General features: G+C 47.2%; 1 protein-coding gene across 1 annotated transcript in view; it reads right to left on the reverse strand.

Moving 5' to 3' along the window:
- Positions 1-17518, reverse strand: part of LOC144888293 (uncharacterized) — a 104294-nt gene that overhangs the window by 59963 nt on the left and 26813 nt on the right. Inside the window, exon 4 of the mRNA XM_078765959.1 lies at positions 16941-17518. This exon is cut by the window's right edge and continues 152 nt beyond it. Within this exon, the coding sequence (XP_078622085.1) occupies positions 16941-17518 (578 nt within the window). The remainder of the gene's footprint in view (positions 1-16940) is intronic.

Raw genomic sequence — 17518 nt, forward strand, 5'->3', positions numbered from 1 at the left:
CTTTAACCTTTAATGATGTCATATTTACAATCTCAAAACCGCAACAATATGTTAATGATGATGTCATAGGTGCCTCCCATTATGACATCATAATTCGACAAGTACAAAACTTCATCCAATCAAGATGCAATTTCTTGAGTGCCATGTCGGCATAAATTGGTGGAGAAAAAAATAATGATGACGTCATCGATCACGTGGTTCAGCCACCATCTTGGAAAAACCGAAAAACTTTGCACCTCTCTATCTCCGAAAGTGCTGAATAGAAAAAATTGAGACATGGCTCATTGTAAAGAACTCTCCATGGGGAATAAAATATGTTAATGATTCTGTCATAGGTGCCTCCATTATGATGTGGTAATTCGACAAGTACAAAACTTCATCCGATGAAGATTAAATTTCTTGAGCATAATCTAGGAATAAATTAGTCCAGAAAACAAATAATGATGATGTCATCTGTCACGTGGTTCGGCCGCCATATTTTTTATTCCGGCAATTCCTCGGTCTCTGACCGATTTCTAGTTTGTCTGTTTGTTTGTATATTTGGCTGTTTGTATGTCTCTTGGGCTGTTTGTTTGTCCATTTGTATGTCTGTTTGGCTGTTTGCTTGTTTGTATGTTTGGCTGTTTGTTTGTTTGGCTGGTTGTATGTCTGTCTGGCTATTTGTTTGTCTGTTTGGCTGTTTGTTTGTCTGTTTGTATGTTTGGCTGTTTGATGTCTGTTTGTTTGTATGTTTGTCTGTCTGTTTGTATGTTTGTCTGTTTGTTTGTATGTCTGTTTGGCTGTTTGTGTGTCTGGCTGTTTGTATGTCTGTTTGGCTGTTTCTATGTCTGTTTGTCTGTCTGTTTGGCTGTTTGTGAACAGGATATCTCAAAACATTATGGCCGGATTCGGAAACTTGGTGGACGGTTTGGGTGTGCGACAAGAACAAATCAATTCGATTTCGGTAAAGATCCGAATGCGGATCCAGATATGAGAAATCTTTGTTATGAAGATGATGTTATGAAGCATGTCACTGTAGTGTGTTTGTGGTGTAGTTTTAATGAGTCTCGGGGTCTGTGAAGGTTGGACATGGAAGTGGCATGGGTGATTGTGGTTGGCATTTGCTGTTGCAAAGAACTGTGAACTTCTCATGTCTAAGTTATCATTGATTTTTAGCATTTTTACTTTTGTGTGTATGTGCTCGATGGGTCTTGTTAATGTGCCACCTGTGATGATATGAGAGGCTTTGTTTTGTACTAGGGCATGCCCGTACTATATATATATCTAAAAGTATATCCCCCCCCCCCCCCCCCCCTCTATTTACATGCAATGGTTTGGTCCAAAGCTAACGGCTTGCGAGTACGGTGACAATCCCCCCCCTCTATTTACATGAAATGGTTTGGTCCAAAGCTAACGGCTAGCGGAGTTTGGTAAAGAAATCGCCATAGCGTGCACAAATGCGCAGGAAAGCGAAAGAATCGCAAATTAGTTTTAATTAGTTTTAAAACATAGTTTAACGCCAACATAGCGGCAACATAGTTTGCCAACGTGAAATAAATGAATACGCTCTCAAATGTGCCAAAAAAAAAAAAAAACGCTACCCGTACGCTCTACCCCGCCCGTACGCCCGTAAACAAAAAAAACAACGCTCTTCGCTTCCGCCCTTCGCTCTGACTGAATTGGGAGAAATAATGCGCATAAGAAATCGAGAAATTATTATTTTCTCCGGAAGAAATCGAATTACGTACCGTAATGGCGCACGCGCTGGGCTCAGCATCAGCTCGCTCTCACATCGGCCACGCCTACGCAATAACGCGTTCTGTGATTGGATGCCGGAAGTGCAGTCCTCACTGTCCGGAAGGTCGCAAATCGCAGTTACGATGAATCGCAAATTAGTTTTAATTAGTTTTAAAACATAGTTTAACGGCAACATAGTTTGCCGACGGGAAATAAATGAATACGCTCTCAAATGTGCCATCCGAGGCAGAGTGTGTTCGCCACGTTCGGCACACGTGATAGCTCGCTGCTCTCTGATTGGTTGAATCGTTTTTTGGACATAGCTCGGTAACTACTTCTGCGATTAATTCCAAACCTTGAAAAGGCACATCCTCGGGTCCCCAGCAATATACCTGGCAAGTTTCAAGTATATCGGACCGGTAGTTGTCGAGAAACAGCGGTCACAGACATACAAACATACAAACATACAAACGTACAAACAAACATACACACAGAGATTACTGGAATTATAGATAGATGGTCTGCAGGATGTTGAGATGTGTGTTTGATGGGCTGGAGGCCCATGATGAGCTGGCATAGTTAATGATTGATCCAATGTACTGCTTGTATGTTAATGATGTTGTTTCTTTGTTGTGCCCGAAGCTAGAGCCTGTGAGTGCCCTAAGTGTGTTCGGCCTGGGTGTACATGTTTTTTTTAAATGTTTGTGATGTGATCTGAGAATGACATGGATGTGTTTAAAGAGACGCTGAGTATTTTTGTTTGGTGTGTGCATGGATAGGGATGTTGTTCAGTGCGATATTTGGTGCAGCGCTATGTTCCTTGGTGGTGTCAGACGAGTGAGTGTTTATTTTGAAGGGGCTACTTTTAGTCTGTTGGTGAGCCAGGTTTGTAAGGTGCTGAGGAAGGGTTGAAGTTGTGCTGTGGCGGTGTTTATGTTGCTATGAGTTATAGTGTCCGCATATGAGGCTAATTGTATGTTCCCGGCTGGTTGTGGAATGTTGTGCATAAACAGATTAAAGAGTGTGGGGGAGAGGACCTTGGGACTCCATTCGGAGAGTATCATGTGCGTGATGACCTGCCATTAAAAATTACGACTGACTGTCTGCATGATACTGACTGTATGCTGCATGTGTGAGAAGTGTTATGATTTATGGGAGTGAGACATGGGTAATGAACGTAGAGCAGCAAAGAAGGCTGGAAAGGGTGGAAATGCGAATGGTTCGGTGGATGTGTGGAGTATCGTTGAGAGAGAGGAACACAAATGATGAATTGCGAAAGATGATGGGAATATTGCCTGTGATGGATGCTGTGAAGAGAAACAGGTTGAGATGGTTTGGTCATGTGTTGAGGAAGGATGAAAGTGACTGGTTGAGAAGAGTGATGGAAATGAATATAGAAGGAAGTAGACGACGGGGAAGACCGAGAAAGACTTGGCTAAAGATGGTCGAAGAAAAAATGTGGGCAAGGGGGTTAACAAGGGGAGATGCAGAAAATAGGGCAAAATGGAGAACATTGTCATGGGGACCACAAGGCTAACCCCCGCTCTTGCAGGGAAAATGGCCTTAAAATGCCTGTTTTTGTTGTTGTTGTCTGCATGATAGGTAGTTTGCCAGCCAGTGTTTGGTGTTGTTGTGCGTGTCTGTGTTGAGTATTTTGTTTGTGAGTAAAAACTTTGGGAGTGTGTCAAACACTTTACTGATCTCCACTGTAGTGAGGATAGATAGTGCGTTTTGGTGATTTTATATTTTTGAAGCCTTCAAAGGACTTCTGTGTGAGGTTTGTGAGGAGAATGGTGATTAAGTGGTCTGGTCCGAGACAAACTATGTAGACGAGTTGGGTAAGCAACAAGAACAAGCCTATTTGATTTAGGTTAAGAACCGGATGCATATCCAGCCTATCAGTGGGATACAAAGCGTACACTGTTCAGCCTGGCAGATGTATGCGCTCTATCGAGTACTGTACTTGTTACCCTGCGCTCGTGAAGCGAAAGGCAGGGTTAAGCATTCGGCTACGTACGTACGTGCGTGTCTTGTTACGCATTCGTCACTTCCGTTGTTGTGGTTCTCATCCACTGTAAACATTTTTGGTTCCATGTACTATTATTGTTATCGTTTAAGTGAAATAGAGATTACTGTTTTCAAAAGGTAAAAAAAGTTAGTGTTTTAAAAAGAAACCGGAAACCGGATCGAGACCCGGACGAAGAAGAAGAGGGGGAAGAAGGAAGAAGAGGCGGAGCGAGTGAGGTGGACAAGGAGCCAAGCTGCTTTGAGGTCTTGAGCCAACGCGCTGGCGAACGAGGGTCACTAGCGAACTTTGGGTTTCCTGGGAAAGGGATTCCTGCGACAGAGTTGTTATCGCTGTGACAGATAAACCTGCGTGACAGGTTTTGCGGTCGATTCCGAAGAGAATCATTGGAGGGCTGTTACGTCTCGAGTATGGGCCGTTGGCCATTTTGCCTCGCGCACGATTTCGGATCGCTCCAGGCTTTTCACCTCGCTTCAACCTTTTCACCGCATACAGACGTTAACCTGGTGTGTGTGTGTGTGTGTAACGTGGATTTTTAGTGGGAATTTGCAGATCGCCGTCTGTGAGCCGTTGAATGTCCATACCCAAAGGTTAATTTGCGGTTCGCCGTTTGTGAGCCGTTGAACGTCCATACCCGAAGGTGTGATTTCCCAGTCGCCTCTTGAGGACACTTTTGCCTATCTTTGGCAGTGTGACTGTCAACCGAGCGGGATTCTGGTCTCGATACAACATCGTTCTGACAATCATTGGAGTGTGGATCGACTTTGGTTTGAAGCTGGGACAGAGACATTGGGAATGTTATTTTCGCTCACTTGGAGCACAGTGAGTTACATTGTACGAAACTGATGGTACCATCATATGAATGATATATATTGGTTGTACAATTGATTACTATTGTTATTGTACTGTTATTCTTGTGTGACCTTAATACAATACTTGTTTGTTGGTAACAATTGGTGTGGTTTCACCATTGATCTTTGACACACAGAATAACACATCTTTCTGCCGTGACTCCTCTCGGGGCTCGGAGGTACACCGTGACTGGGGTTTGGGGAGGAGCACGTAACAGTCTGCATTTTAATAAATCATTTTCTCAGCAACCATTGGTCCGATTGACATGAAATTTTCACCATAGGAGGGTCTCCTCCTGGAGAATATTTTACTGAATATTATGACGTCACATGTCACGTGGTGCAGGCGCTATCTTGGAAAAAAAACTTTGCACCTCTATATCTCAAAAACTGCTGCCCAGAAATAATTCAGGCAGGTCTCATTGCAAATAACTCTCCATGCGGAATAACATATGTGAATGATGACGTCATAGGTGCCGCCGTTATGACGTCATAATTCGACAAGTAAAAAACTTTATCCGATCAAGATGAAATTTCTTGAGCATCTTCTCAGTATAAATTGATGCAGAAATAAAATTATAATGACGTCGTTGGTCACGTGGTTCGGACGCCATATTGTTTTGAGTGAAAAGCCTGAAAAAACACTAATCCAATTTTCTCCTAAACGACTGAACAGATCGAGGCCAAACTTTGCAGGCAGAATCGCATACCCATGACGAAAAAAAAAGTCAGCGAGCATGACGTCATGCTTCACATGGTTTCGAAGTTATCACGTTTTTAAGCATAAACTTTTAAAACCAAGCTCCTCCTTCTTTGTTGATCCTATCGAAGGGAAACTTCACAGATGTGTTCAGCATATCAGTCTACTAAAAGCACCTTTTGGAATTTGCGAGAGGTCACGTGGTTTGGCAGATATAAATAATTAAACGAAAATATTTAAAAATTTATAACTCCTGAACCGCTTCATTGATCGACGTGAAACTTTACATTATAGTAGAGGTAATGAAGTGTAACATGTGTGCAAAATTTCATGATGATTGGATGTACTGTCTGGAAGCTAGAAGTTGTTATTTCCTGAAGAAGAAGAGTCTTCTCGAGTGGGCATGTAATTAATTATCACACTGCACATGACGAGCAGGCAAAGTTACGAAGCGACCTCATGAGGTCATTTTGACCGCAAATAAAATTCTGATTTCAGATTTGTCAATCGCTGAGGTATATTAATACATGACCAAAACAGATATGGCGAAATTCCGACGATCTTTGACGAAAATATAACATTTGTGTCTGCATTTCAGTAAAGTAAAGTGTGTGCCGTGTCAGCATTTTAAAAATTGAAACGTGGGTCATTGTAAAGAACTCCATATGGGGAATAGGTGTTGTTAACGATGACGTCATTGGTGCCATAATTATGACGTCATAATTCGACAGGGACAACGCTTAGTCTGATCAGTTTGAAATATATTGAGCATGATCTGTGCAACAATTATTTAGAGAATATAAATTTATGATGTCATTGCGCACGTGGTCCGGCAGCCATATTGGATCAAAAAATGGAAACATTCAAAAATAGAAGAGTTGGCTCACACCAAGTTGACTGCGCAGGGTAAGTATTCTATGAATACCATTCTCGTTTATATTTGTTTTTAGATTTCACTTTTTCTGGTTTCAAAATCGCCAAAGAAATAATCCATTAATTTGCCCACTCCGCACTCACACCCAATCCCTCCTCCTTCCAAATTTCCAGTTTTCCTTCCTGAGAGTTTCCTTCTTTATCCATCTTGTCCGCCCCATGCATTCTTTCCTTATGCTGTTATACGCCCCCCCCCCCCCCCCCCACCACATTCCTCCACACACCCATCGTTTTGTCCAAAACCAGCTCCCATTCCTCCACACACCCATTGTTTTGTCCACACCAGCTCCCATTCCTTCCAACACCCATTGTTTTGTACAAGTCTCCCTCTATCTTTGCCTTATCAACTAACTCTGCTGTTGATCTTTCCCCCCTCTCTCGACTATTTTTTTGGCCTTTAACGTTTTGATCCATTCAGTGCACTGGTACTTGCTCTACTATGTATACAAAAATAACTCTACATAATGCGGTTTAGTTCGTACACCACACAAGCGTTATTTTACAGCAAATCATTGAATACCAAATGCAAATATAAACAGGTTAATATTAATTGGCTTGGACTAGCAGTATAGCCTAGAGGTAGGTATACACGTGTAGCCTGGATACCTACCACTCACTCACACAATACACACGGTCTCCATCACATGGAAAACGGAGCATCAAGAACAATGCATTTTACTTTTGTACAGCATGCCAATATAATCAGAAGTCTTCATTTACCATATTAATTGTCCTATATTCACCATTTTTAATATCTATGATATTCTCAAGGAAAAAAAAGTTCAAATATGTAATGAACACCCTCCCTTTAAAGTATGCCTCGATTCACTTCTCATTCGATATTGTGCTGTGGTGAACTCCTTTGGAACCCATAACCTTTCAATGGCTGCCATGATAAGGCTTCTCCATGTTCCACCTTTAACAACTTCCCCCCTCATCTCATTCAGCAAACAAGAAAGAGTAATAAGAGATTGCAGACCCTCGCCAGGACATGTTTTTAGTGCTTTTTAAGGCTTTTGCGTTAAAACAAATATGGCGGCCGAACCACGTGACTGATGACGCCATCATTTTTTTTTTTCTCCAACAATGTATCCATAGATGACGCTCAAGAAATTTCATCTTCATCGGATGAAGTTTTGTACTTGTCGAATTATCTATATTATAATAGGCTACGGTGATTCTGTCTGTCTGTCTGGGGGTGTGGCTTACTCCATTTACAGAGTAGCTCCACCCATTCTTGGAGAGGCTTCATGTAAACAAATATCCACCATTTTATTACCTCGAATAGCTTTGAGGCCTGTTTAGTTAGGCCCGTGCTGTCTTTCTCTCTCACACAGGTTTATTTAAACTCTAATTCGATATATCATTTCATCTTTAACAGACGCTAACATCGTTTTAGACTCGGTTGAAAAAAAACGGGAAGAGAATCCCATGAAAAGTTTCCGTTTATAGAACGAAATGAATTCTCAAAGGCCTGTAAAATAAGGCCCATTCATTGAGTCACCCTCACGATTTTATCTCGAATTCACCATCTGATTTAATTTTTATCGATGGTTTTAGACTCGGTGTCAGAAATAATTGAGAACATTCACGCACACACGGAAAATTGCAGAGATATATATTTTAAAATCGTGCCAAGATGTTGCACGAAAATACACCGCCTAAAATAACAGTCGGGGAAAATGTCGACATATATTAAAAATTCGCTTTTTCTTTTCCGTTAAGATATATTACTTTTCCTTTTGATGACAGTCGTCACAAAAACGACATATATTTCTTCGTTCTTATTTCATTCAACATTATTATCTGGAAGTAAAATATGTTTCAGGAAATTACCGAGAGATATTTCTTCGTTTTTTTTATTAGTTATGTGCGCATACACTTTAAATAGGTTTATTTGAATTCTTTAATTTTCACAATGTAATTTACTTGCCATTTGTCATTTGATGATTTCGAGACACTTCCTCTTGAGGATCGTGACATGCATTGCGTGGAAACTTCCATTTCCAAAATGAATGAGACGGTCGATGAAGAACGCAGACTTGAACAGGATGCAGCAAGAAAACGAACGAGATGGGAGAACCGCACAGGATGCTGCTGCAACAACGATGAGGAGGGTTGGAGAGGAGCGAGGGGTTGGAGGGGAGTTAGGTGTGGGAGAGTGAGGAGCTAGGGTTTGGGGAGTGAGGAGCTAGGGGTTGGAGAGTGAGGAGCTAGCGGTTGGGGAGTGAGGGGCTAGGGGTTGGGGAGTGAGGGGCTCGGGGTTGGAGAGTGAGGAGCTAGGGGTTGGGGAGTGAGGTGCGAGGAGTTGGGGAGTGAGGAGCTAGGGGTTGGGGAGTGAGGAGCTAGGGGTTGGGGAGTGAGGCGCTAGGGGTTGGAGAGTGAGGGGCTAGGGGTTGGAGAGGAGCGAGAAATTGGAGCGGAGTGAGGGTTTGGAGAGTGAGGAGTGAGGGGTTGGAGAGTGAGGAGCGAGGGGTTGGAGAGTGAGGCACGAGGGGTTGGAGAGCGAGAAGCGAGGGGTTGGAGAGCGAGGAGCTAGGGCTTTGAGAGCGAGGAGCGAGGGGTTGGAGAGCGAGGCACTAGGGGTTGGAGAGCGAGGAGCGAGGGGTTGGAGAGTGAGGGCCGATTGGAGTGGAGAGTGTTGTGGAAAACCATTCAGGTCCGCACAACTTTTAGTCCAACGGTTTGGTTTAATTGCATTTAGATCATCACATCATTCCTGTAAGTAGAAATACACAATAAGCATACGATGCGACATCTCATAAAGCCATTCATATCAGTCAATGCAAGCAAGCTAGATATTCTATAAAGGCGTACCATTAACGAGGCTACCGATGTAACATGTCACAAGGGAGAAGTCTCGGAGCACTGACACAGCAACGGGTCTTATAGTCACGCCCCTAGTGGGGGACAACAATGACAGCGAGCAGCGAGCATCCCCACCCGGGTTCAGTACGGATACGATTTCACTACATTCACCCCCCCCGTCAGAATTATACGGCCGCGTGGCTAAAAGCGAGTGAGCGTCAGCATGGGCGCGGAGTATTAGTCGGCCCAACCGTAGCGGGCCGGGCGGCGAATTTCTCTGCCAGCACGCGTTCGAAATTCCCCGGGTACGGCGTCTCGTAACCCTGTATCCCCGGTGTCAGAGGCGTCAACAGGGTCGGGTGATGAAGGGGGTAACGCCAAGTCGTCGGACCCAGGCAGTCTCGACGGGGGGAGGGTCGGTGGACTGTCGGCGATGGGAGCGTCGGGAGAGGTCATAGTCTCATAGACGGGTTCGACTGGTTCGTCCGATTCCCTACTAAGGTCGTCGACCCCGCAAGGGGCAAGATGACGAACGGAGACAGTAGTCTCACGACCATCAGACGTCATCACACGAGCATGCTCAGGATTAGCCTGGAGAATCTGCACTTTGTCCACAAGGGGGTCGTACTTGCTCGTGCGAACTGCCCGTTTAAGGTAGGCCGGCCCGGGGCCCAGCGAGCCAACTGGGCAAAGACCGTATACACCCCGAGCTCCTGGGGTGGTGGAAAAGACGCTCGTGGGGAGTTTGGTTAGTTGCCGTACTCAGGAGTGCCCGGATTGAGTTCAACGCCGCAGGTAGCGACCAAGCCCATTTATCGAGGCCCCGGCCGTGGGTCCGGAGATGGAGCATGACGGCCCTCCAGATAATCCCGTTGAAGCGTTCGATCTGCCCATTAGCCTGGGGTCTATACGGCGTGGTGTAACTAGACGCAACGTTGTTTTGGAGCAGATAGCCGCGCACCTCCTGAGACAAGAAGACTGCACCCCGGTCGGTATGGACATAGGCCGGGTAACCGAACATTGAGAACAAGTTCTGTAAGCAACGCATCACCGTGGCAGCAGTCATGTCCGCGCACATATAAGCAAAGGGGAATCGTGAGTACTCATCAACGATAGTGAGCAGATAGCGAGAGCCGCTCGACACCGGCAAAGGGCCCTTGAAATCCATCGCCAAGCGTTCCCACGGGCGTGTAGCCTTCACCAGAGTCCCCATAGGGGGGTTATAGAAACGCGGTTTGATTTCCGCGCAGATAGCGCAGTCGCGACAGATACGGCGGATATCGTCAATCGAGTAAGGGAGATTCCCACTCCGCACGAAATGAGCGAAACGCGTTACGCCGGGATGGCCCGCAGTAGCATGCAGCACCCGTAGGCCCTCCAACGAGGTGATACCAGCACATGTAGTGGGGCGCGATAAGGCATCGGCGGCCTGGTTATCCTTCCCTGGGCGATATTTGATGGTGTAACAGAAGTCGGCGAGTTCGATACGCCAGCGAGTGATTTTCTCGTTCTTAATGCGCTGGGCGTGTAAGGTGTCGTACATGAACGCAACGCTTTGCTGGTCCGTGATGATTTGGAAGCTCCGCCCGAGTAGGTACGGGCGCCATCGCCGAATAGACTCGACGATCGCATACGCTTCCTTTTCAACGGACGAGTGCCGCCGCTCAGCGGAGGTAAGAGTCCGTGAAAAGAAAGCCACGGGACGTCCCCCTTGGGAGAGGGTCGCCGCGATGGCCTGATCCGAGGCGTCACTTTCGAGGACGAACGAGCCGCTCTCGTCAATGGTTGCTACGGCGGCTCGGGCGATGTCGGTCTTAAGTCCTTCAAAGGCCGTCAATGCGGCCGAACTCAGGGGAAAGGTGTCGCAGGCCACAAGGGGGCGAAGTTTCGCGGAGAAATTTTGCACCCATTTGGAGTAATGGGCGAACAGCCCAAGGGCGCGTTTCAGGGAAGCCCGATCGCAGGGAGGGGCCATGTCGAGCAAAGGTCGCAGACGTTCCTTATCCGGAGAGACAGAGCCATGGGTCACGGTGTACCCCAGAAGATCTATGGTGCGTAGGGAGTATCGGCACTTATCCTCGTTCATAGTTAAGTGATACCGTTGCGCGACCTCAAGGAAGCGCTTCAGATTAGCGTCATGGTGCCCTTGGTCATATCCACAAACCGTAAGGTTATCGAGGTAGACGAAAACATCGGTTAAGTGCTCCCGCGCAACGAGGTCATCCATGGCCCTCTGGAAACAAGCGACCCCGTTCGTCACCCCAAAGGGCAATCGTGTAAATTGGTACAACCGCTGCCCCGACTCGAAAGCGGTATAGATACGATCCGCCCTAGAGATAGGGATCTGGTGGTACGCACTACGGAGATCGAGAGTACTATAGACCGAATACTGGGACACCTGTTGCACTAGCGCGTCCATCCCCGGAAGGGGGTAGGCATCCAGCTGTGTAAAGCGGTTAATCGTTTGGGAATAGTCGATTACCATGCGTTTGCGATGGGCCTCACTGCGCACCACTAAGACCTGGGCACGCCACGGTGACCTACTAGGTTCTATGATGCCGTCTTTCAAGAGCTGAGTCGTTTCGTCCGCAATGAATTGCATGTCCGCGCGGGAGTAGCGTCTCGATTTTACCGCGACAGGGGTACAGTCGGAGGTTAGATTGGGGAACAGCGAAAGCGGACGGACGTCCATTTGCGCTAGGGCGCACACCATTAGCGCGTCGTCCGCCCCCACAACAAGAGTGTCAGGCCCACCGAACTCCATTACCAGACGTCCAAGCAGCTTAAGAAAATCGTGTCCTAGCAGAATATCAGCACATAATGCGGGTAAAACCATAAGGTGTACATCAGGGAAAACCCGTCCCTTTAGCACTAGTTTCAATCGGCATTCCCCTTTTGTGCTAAGCCGGAGTCCCTGGGATGCCATGAAGATCCGTCGTGTAGACCGCCCGATCCGCCATCCATGCCTGAGCACAAGTCGCTGGTCGATAAAACTATCCGTAGATCCGGTGTCCACCAAGGCCTGAACACAATGGCCCTCAACCATAAGGGGAATAAGGGCTTGAGCCAGGCCAGACGAGGCAGCTGGGAGCGGGACTGAGCCCCCCGAATGGGTCGGACCAGCCTCGCGGGTGGATCCTACACCAGCAGCAGTTTTGCGATCGTGGCCGGAGTCTGCGTTGACCATGGGGAATCCATTATCGTCATCAGAGGGCTTTCCCCAGCATTCCGGTGTTTCGCGATTCAAAATCCGATGAGAAAAGGCCTCAGTAGTATTTGACATCGCCTTTTGACACTCCTGGCAGATAAAGGCTTCCGTTGTAGCCGAAATCGCCTTTTTCGTTTGGTCGCTTTGACAAAAGGCTTCCGTAGTATTCGAAATCGCCTTTTTCGTTTGGTCGCTTTGACAAAAGGCTTCCGTAGTAGTATTCGAAATCGCCTTTTTCGTTTGGTCGCTTTGACAAAAGGCTTCCGTAGTATTCGAAAGCTGTTTCTTCCCTTGCGTGGCTCGAGGTTTGGCCAAGGACGCGGCCTTTGTCCCCGATGGAGAATGAGACGGTGGTGGCTTTCCGGTGGCGCCAGTCAAGGTTGTCTGAGCGCCCAGCGGGCCGCAGCGAGGGGCCCTCCCCTTCGAAGACGGGTAAGGCGCTGGGCTCGTGGGTTCTGCTACAAGCCCGTTCAAGGTTGCCGCGCCTGCGCGACCGCGGCTGCGCGAGTCGAAGGGCCGCGAGCCGCGTGCCGATTTCTTGCACACTTTCGCGTAATGTCCCTTTAGCGAGCACAAATGGCAAATAGCGTCACGTGCCGGACACACGACTCGGGCATGACGAGGCCCTCCACAAAAAAAACATGCGGCCCCGCGCAAGGCCTTGGGTCTGCTGGTCGTAACGGCAGCTGTCAGGGTAGGGTCATCCTCCGGAGCATCCCGGAGTTCAGCAGGCGGATCCACGTCCTCGTCAGTGGTCCTCTCCGGCCGGGCGTGTAGTGAGGTGCCCGCCAAAAGGCGCGTGCGATCATAGGCGTTCGATTGCATCCGCGCTTCAGTATACACCGTCGCTTGCTCAACCGCCGTAGCGAAGGTCAGGTCGGTCTTCTCCAAGAGTTTGAGACGTAGTTCCTGAGAGGAGACCCCTGCTATGAAGGCATCTAAAAGTCGATCATCTTTAGCCTGCTCGGGAGTCCGTGGCTGGGCGCTGTCCAGCATGAGCTGCCGGAGCTCCTGGGCGTAATGATCCATAGGCTCGTTGGGTTGCTGCCGTCGCGTCTGCAGCAAATAACGCGCATACACAGGGCTTTTTTCTTTTATATAAAGCCGCTTGAGCTCCGCGACGGTAAGATCATACGTCGTGCATTGAGCGACCGCGTGGTAGACCCGGTAGTCGATTTTTGAGTGTAATATTGCCAGCTTCGCGGCAGGCGTCGGAGCGGTATCAGGCTCATTAAAGAGATGCTCCAGTTGCTTGAGCCAGTGCTTGAGTTGCAAGCCTCCGTCCGTGGCTTGTGGGTCGGCGCTGAAAATGGACACCGTCAACGTCTTGTTGCCAGCCATGTCAGCAGATCATAAATGCAATTAAGTGTTGTGGAAAACCATTCAGGTCCGCACAACTTTTAGTCCAACGGTTTGGTTTAATTGCATTTAGATCATCACATCATTCCTGTAAGTAGAAATACACAATAAGCATACGATGCGACATCTCATAAAGCCATTCATATCAGTCAATGCAAGCAAGCTAGATATTCTATAAAGGCGTACCATTAACGAGGCTACCGATGTAACATGTCACAAGGGAGAAGTCTCGGAGCACTGACACAGCAACGGGTCTTATAGTCACGCCCCTAGTGGGGGACAACAATGACAGCGAGCAGCGAGCATCCCCACCCGGGTTCAGTACGGATACGATTTCACTACAGAGAGTGTGGAGCGATTGGAGTGGAGAGTGAGGAGTGATTGGAGAGGAGTGTGAGGAGCGTTTGGAGAGGAGTGTGAGGGATTGGAGAGGAGTGTGAGGGATTGGAGAGGAGTGTGAAGGATTGGAGAGGAGTGTGAGGGATTGGAGAGGAGTGTGAGGGATTGGAGAGGAGTGTGAGGGATTGGAGAGGAGTGTGAGGAGGTATTGGAGAGGAGTGTGAGGAGGAGTGGGATTGGAGAGGCGTGAGGGTGGAGAGGCGTGAGGGTGGAGAGAGGAGAGTGTCAGATGGAGAGGAGTGAGGGGTCACATATTATGTGAAATAAATAAATTGTGTTCATTACACCATTTCTGGATCTGATGAATTGCCAGTAACCATTTTGTAAAATTTAATGTGCAGCATCTAAATCAAGATGTCCAAATGTCACACACGTCCATGCCCGTGGGATTCCCACGGGTGACCCCACTAGTGACGTGACCCCACTAGTGACGTCATAATGGAGGAACCAATGGCATCATCATTAACACATGTTATTCCCCATAAACCATCTTTGGGTCTAATACTATACACTATTTATTATGTAATGTGTAGTGTGTTGTCTGCCCATGTGTTTGTGAGTTCGGCTGTCTCCTGTTTCCGGCGGGTGCTTTTGGTGCTCCTTTTGAAAAGCTCTGCACTGCATGAAGCTAAAGTGCGTTAAGATAAGTCCTTGGCTGACGGGATGGCCTTGAGGTATGCACACTCGCGCCAAAGCTGTCTAGCCTGGGTTTGAATCCCGACACAGAAATATAAACTGTCATCCAGGTGTTTCACAGACAAGGTGGTTCATCGATGTGTCCCTTTGATGCACGTTAAACTGGGCGTCCCATCTACCGACATTAGTTGGTGGACATTAAAATTCCCCACAGTGTCCTTGGCGAAGAGTAAAGGCGAGATATCACCGGCACCCTGGACAAATTACAAATTCCTGCCAGAACTACTGCTGGGAAGGCAATGGCAAACCACCCAGTATAACCCTTGCTCAGGGGAGCTGCTTTAGTGGCACCATGGCTCTGTGACAGAGTACACTCAACATTTAAAAAGGATACAGCAATTACATATGGAGAGGGGGGAGAGGGGTAGAGAGAGCGAGGAGTGGGGGAGAGGGAGAAGAGAGTGGGGGAGAGTGGGGGGAGAGAGAGGGGAGGGGAGAGAGAGGAGAGGAAGAGAGTGGGGAGGAGGAGAGAGAGGGGATGCAGGGGGGTGAGAAAGAGAGATGGAGAGAGGGGAAGGGAAGAAAAGGGAAGGAGACAGGAGGAGAGAAGAGAGGAGAGGGGAAAGACAGGTAGGGTAGGGAGAGGGGAGAGAAGAGAGATAGAAGAAGATAGAGGGGAGAGAAGCAAAGAGAGGGGGGGTGAGGGGAGAGAGTGGGGAGTATAGAGGGAGAGAGAGGGAAGGGTAATGGAAGGATGGGGGGCAGAGAGAGTGGAGGGAGAAAGAGAGCGGATGGGGAAAAGACAGGGGAGGGGAAGATAGAGGGGTGAGAGAGGGGAGTGGGGGGAGGAGAGAGGGAGAAAGAAGAGAGAGGAAGGGAGAGGGAGAGAGAGAGGGAGAGGGAAGTGGTGGGAGAGAAATAAAGGGGGTTAGAGAGGGGAGGTTAGAGTGGAGGGTGTGAGAGAGAATAGGGAGAGAGAGAGGGAGAGAGAAAGATGGGGATGTGGATGAGGGGGAGGGAGGGAGAAGTTCCCTTCTGTATGCATCCATGATGTCAAATTTTATTTCATAAGGACATTTTGCCCTCTTTTTAGACATATTAACCCCCGCTGCCCAATGTTGCACCACCATTTTGAGGTGGGCGGTATAAGTAGCTCAAGGTTTCGGCTCCGAGTGCAACACAATTAACCTTTTTTACTCCATGTAACAATTTAAATTCATAGATTAACTTAAACTTTCCCTGTCAGTCGGGACGGATACTATTGCTTGCACCGCTCGACACTGGGGAAAGGTACTCTTCCTTGGAGCACATAACATATTTAAAAGGAAATGTTAACATTACAGAATACCTTTTGGAGAATGAGGTGAGACTTGCACAGCTTGTGCTAAAACAAAACCTGCGCTTCATCCATGAATATACGTAGTGTGTTCAAAAAGTATCCGACCTTTATTTTTCGTGCGTAAAAAAAAAAGAAGCTAGGGAGGCGTTGATTGGTGCACGTATGTAGGCGATCCTAATGCGCACGCGTGAATTTTTTCCCACCTGCAGAAGCTGTCATTCGACGGCAGACCGCCGATGAGTGAGGACATGTAAGTGAGCGCCGTTGGATTTTCGTTTTTGACAAAATGACGGAAAAACTTGAACAACGCGACTGCATCAAATTTTGTGTTTCATCAAACTTGCATCAAAACTGCAACTTGGTTTCTGGGTCGTACCCAGAAACCCAGGACTCATCGCCAGTGATCACTGTGTTGAGGAAGCTGGGATCGCTGTTCACAGTCTCCAGCATGTCCTGTGCGATCTCCAAACGGAGTTGCTTCTGCTCAATCGTTAGCAGCTTTGGTACGAACTTCGCTGAGATTCTCCTGAAGCCCAAATCCTCCTTCATAATGGAATGAACGGTGTTGAATCTTGCGGATCGTTTCCACTTGGGAATCGCCAAGCTTTACACAAAATTTGATGCAGTAGCGTTGTTCAAGTTTTTCCGTCATTTTGTCAAAAACGAAAATCCGACGGCGCTCACTTACATGTCCTCACTCATCGGCGGTCTGCCATCGAATGACAGCTTCTGCAGGTGGGAAAAAATTCACGCATGCGCATTAGGATCGCCTACATACGTGCACCAATCAATGCCTCCCTAGCTTCTTTTTTTTTTTACGCACGAAAAATAAAGGTCGGCTACTTTTTGAACACAGTAGTATGTGGAACCTATAGATTGTATTAACATAACAATAGCAAATAATGAATCAAATAAATGCATTAATAATTTTTATCCCTTTAGTCACACGGATTCGAGTTGCTCACCTGTTCTTTTGGCATTCTGGTTGCGCACTGTTCACCTTTTCAAGATGTTGTTCCAAATTGTGCACACGTTGATCAATTTTACTGATGCTCAATTGCTGAAGCTTTTGGCCTTCAACATGAGCAACGTTTTCCATAGATTCTTGAACTTCCAAAGGATTTCCTTGCTCTCTTTCACCCTTCACTTTCTTTTCAAAACTAGTGGACGAACTGTGAATTGCAGCTCCGTCCTTTTCCGGAGATGGATCCACATACAGAACATGTGGAGATGGATCCCCATACCCTTTGCTAAGTGGAGAACTTTGGCAATTTCTTTTATCGATGTGACATTCATTGTCATTCGTCATTTCGTCCACATCCGTCCTGCTAAACTGTGTGTTATTTGTCGTCTGGAACTTATCGTTTTTGATAATCTTTCCAATTTCCCCATCCTTTGACTCCTCCATTCTCTCCATATTCGTGTTTTTCTCTTGCAATTGCCCGTCGACTTCGACGTCGATGCAGCTGGAATTTCTCGATTTGGTGATCCATGAATCCTGAGCTGCAGACGTCGAACATTGTTTCGCATCTTGAATAGACGG

This window comes from Myxine glutinosa, chromosome 11, assembly GCF_964187855.1.
Source record: "Myxine glutinosa chromosome 11, kmMyxGlut1.1, whole genome shotgun sequence".
Taxonomy (NCBI): Eukaryota; Metazoa; Chordata; class Myxini; order Myxiniformes; family Myxinidae; genus Myxine; species Myxine glutinosa.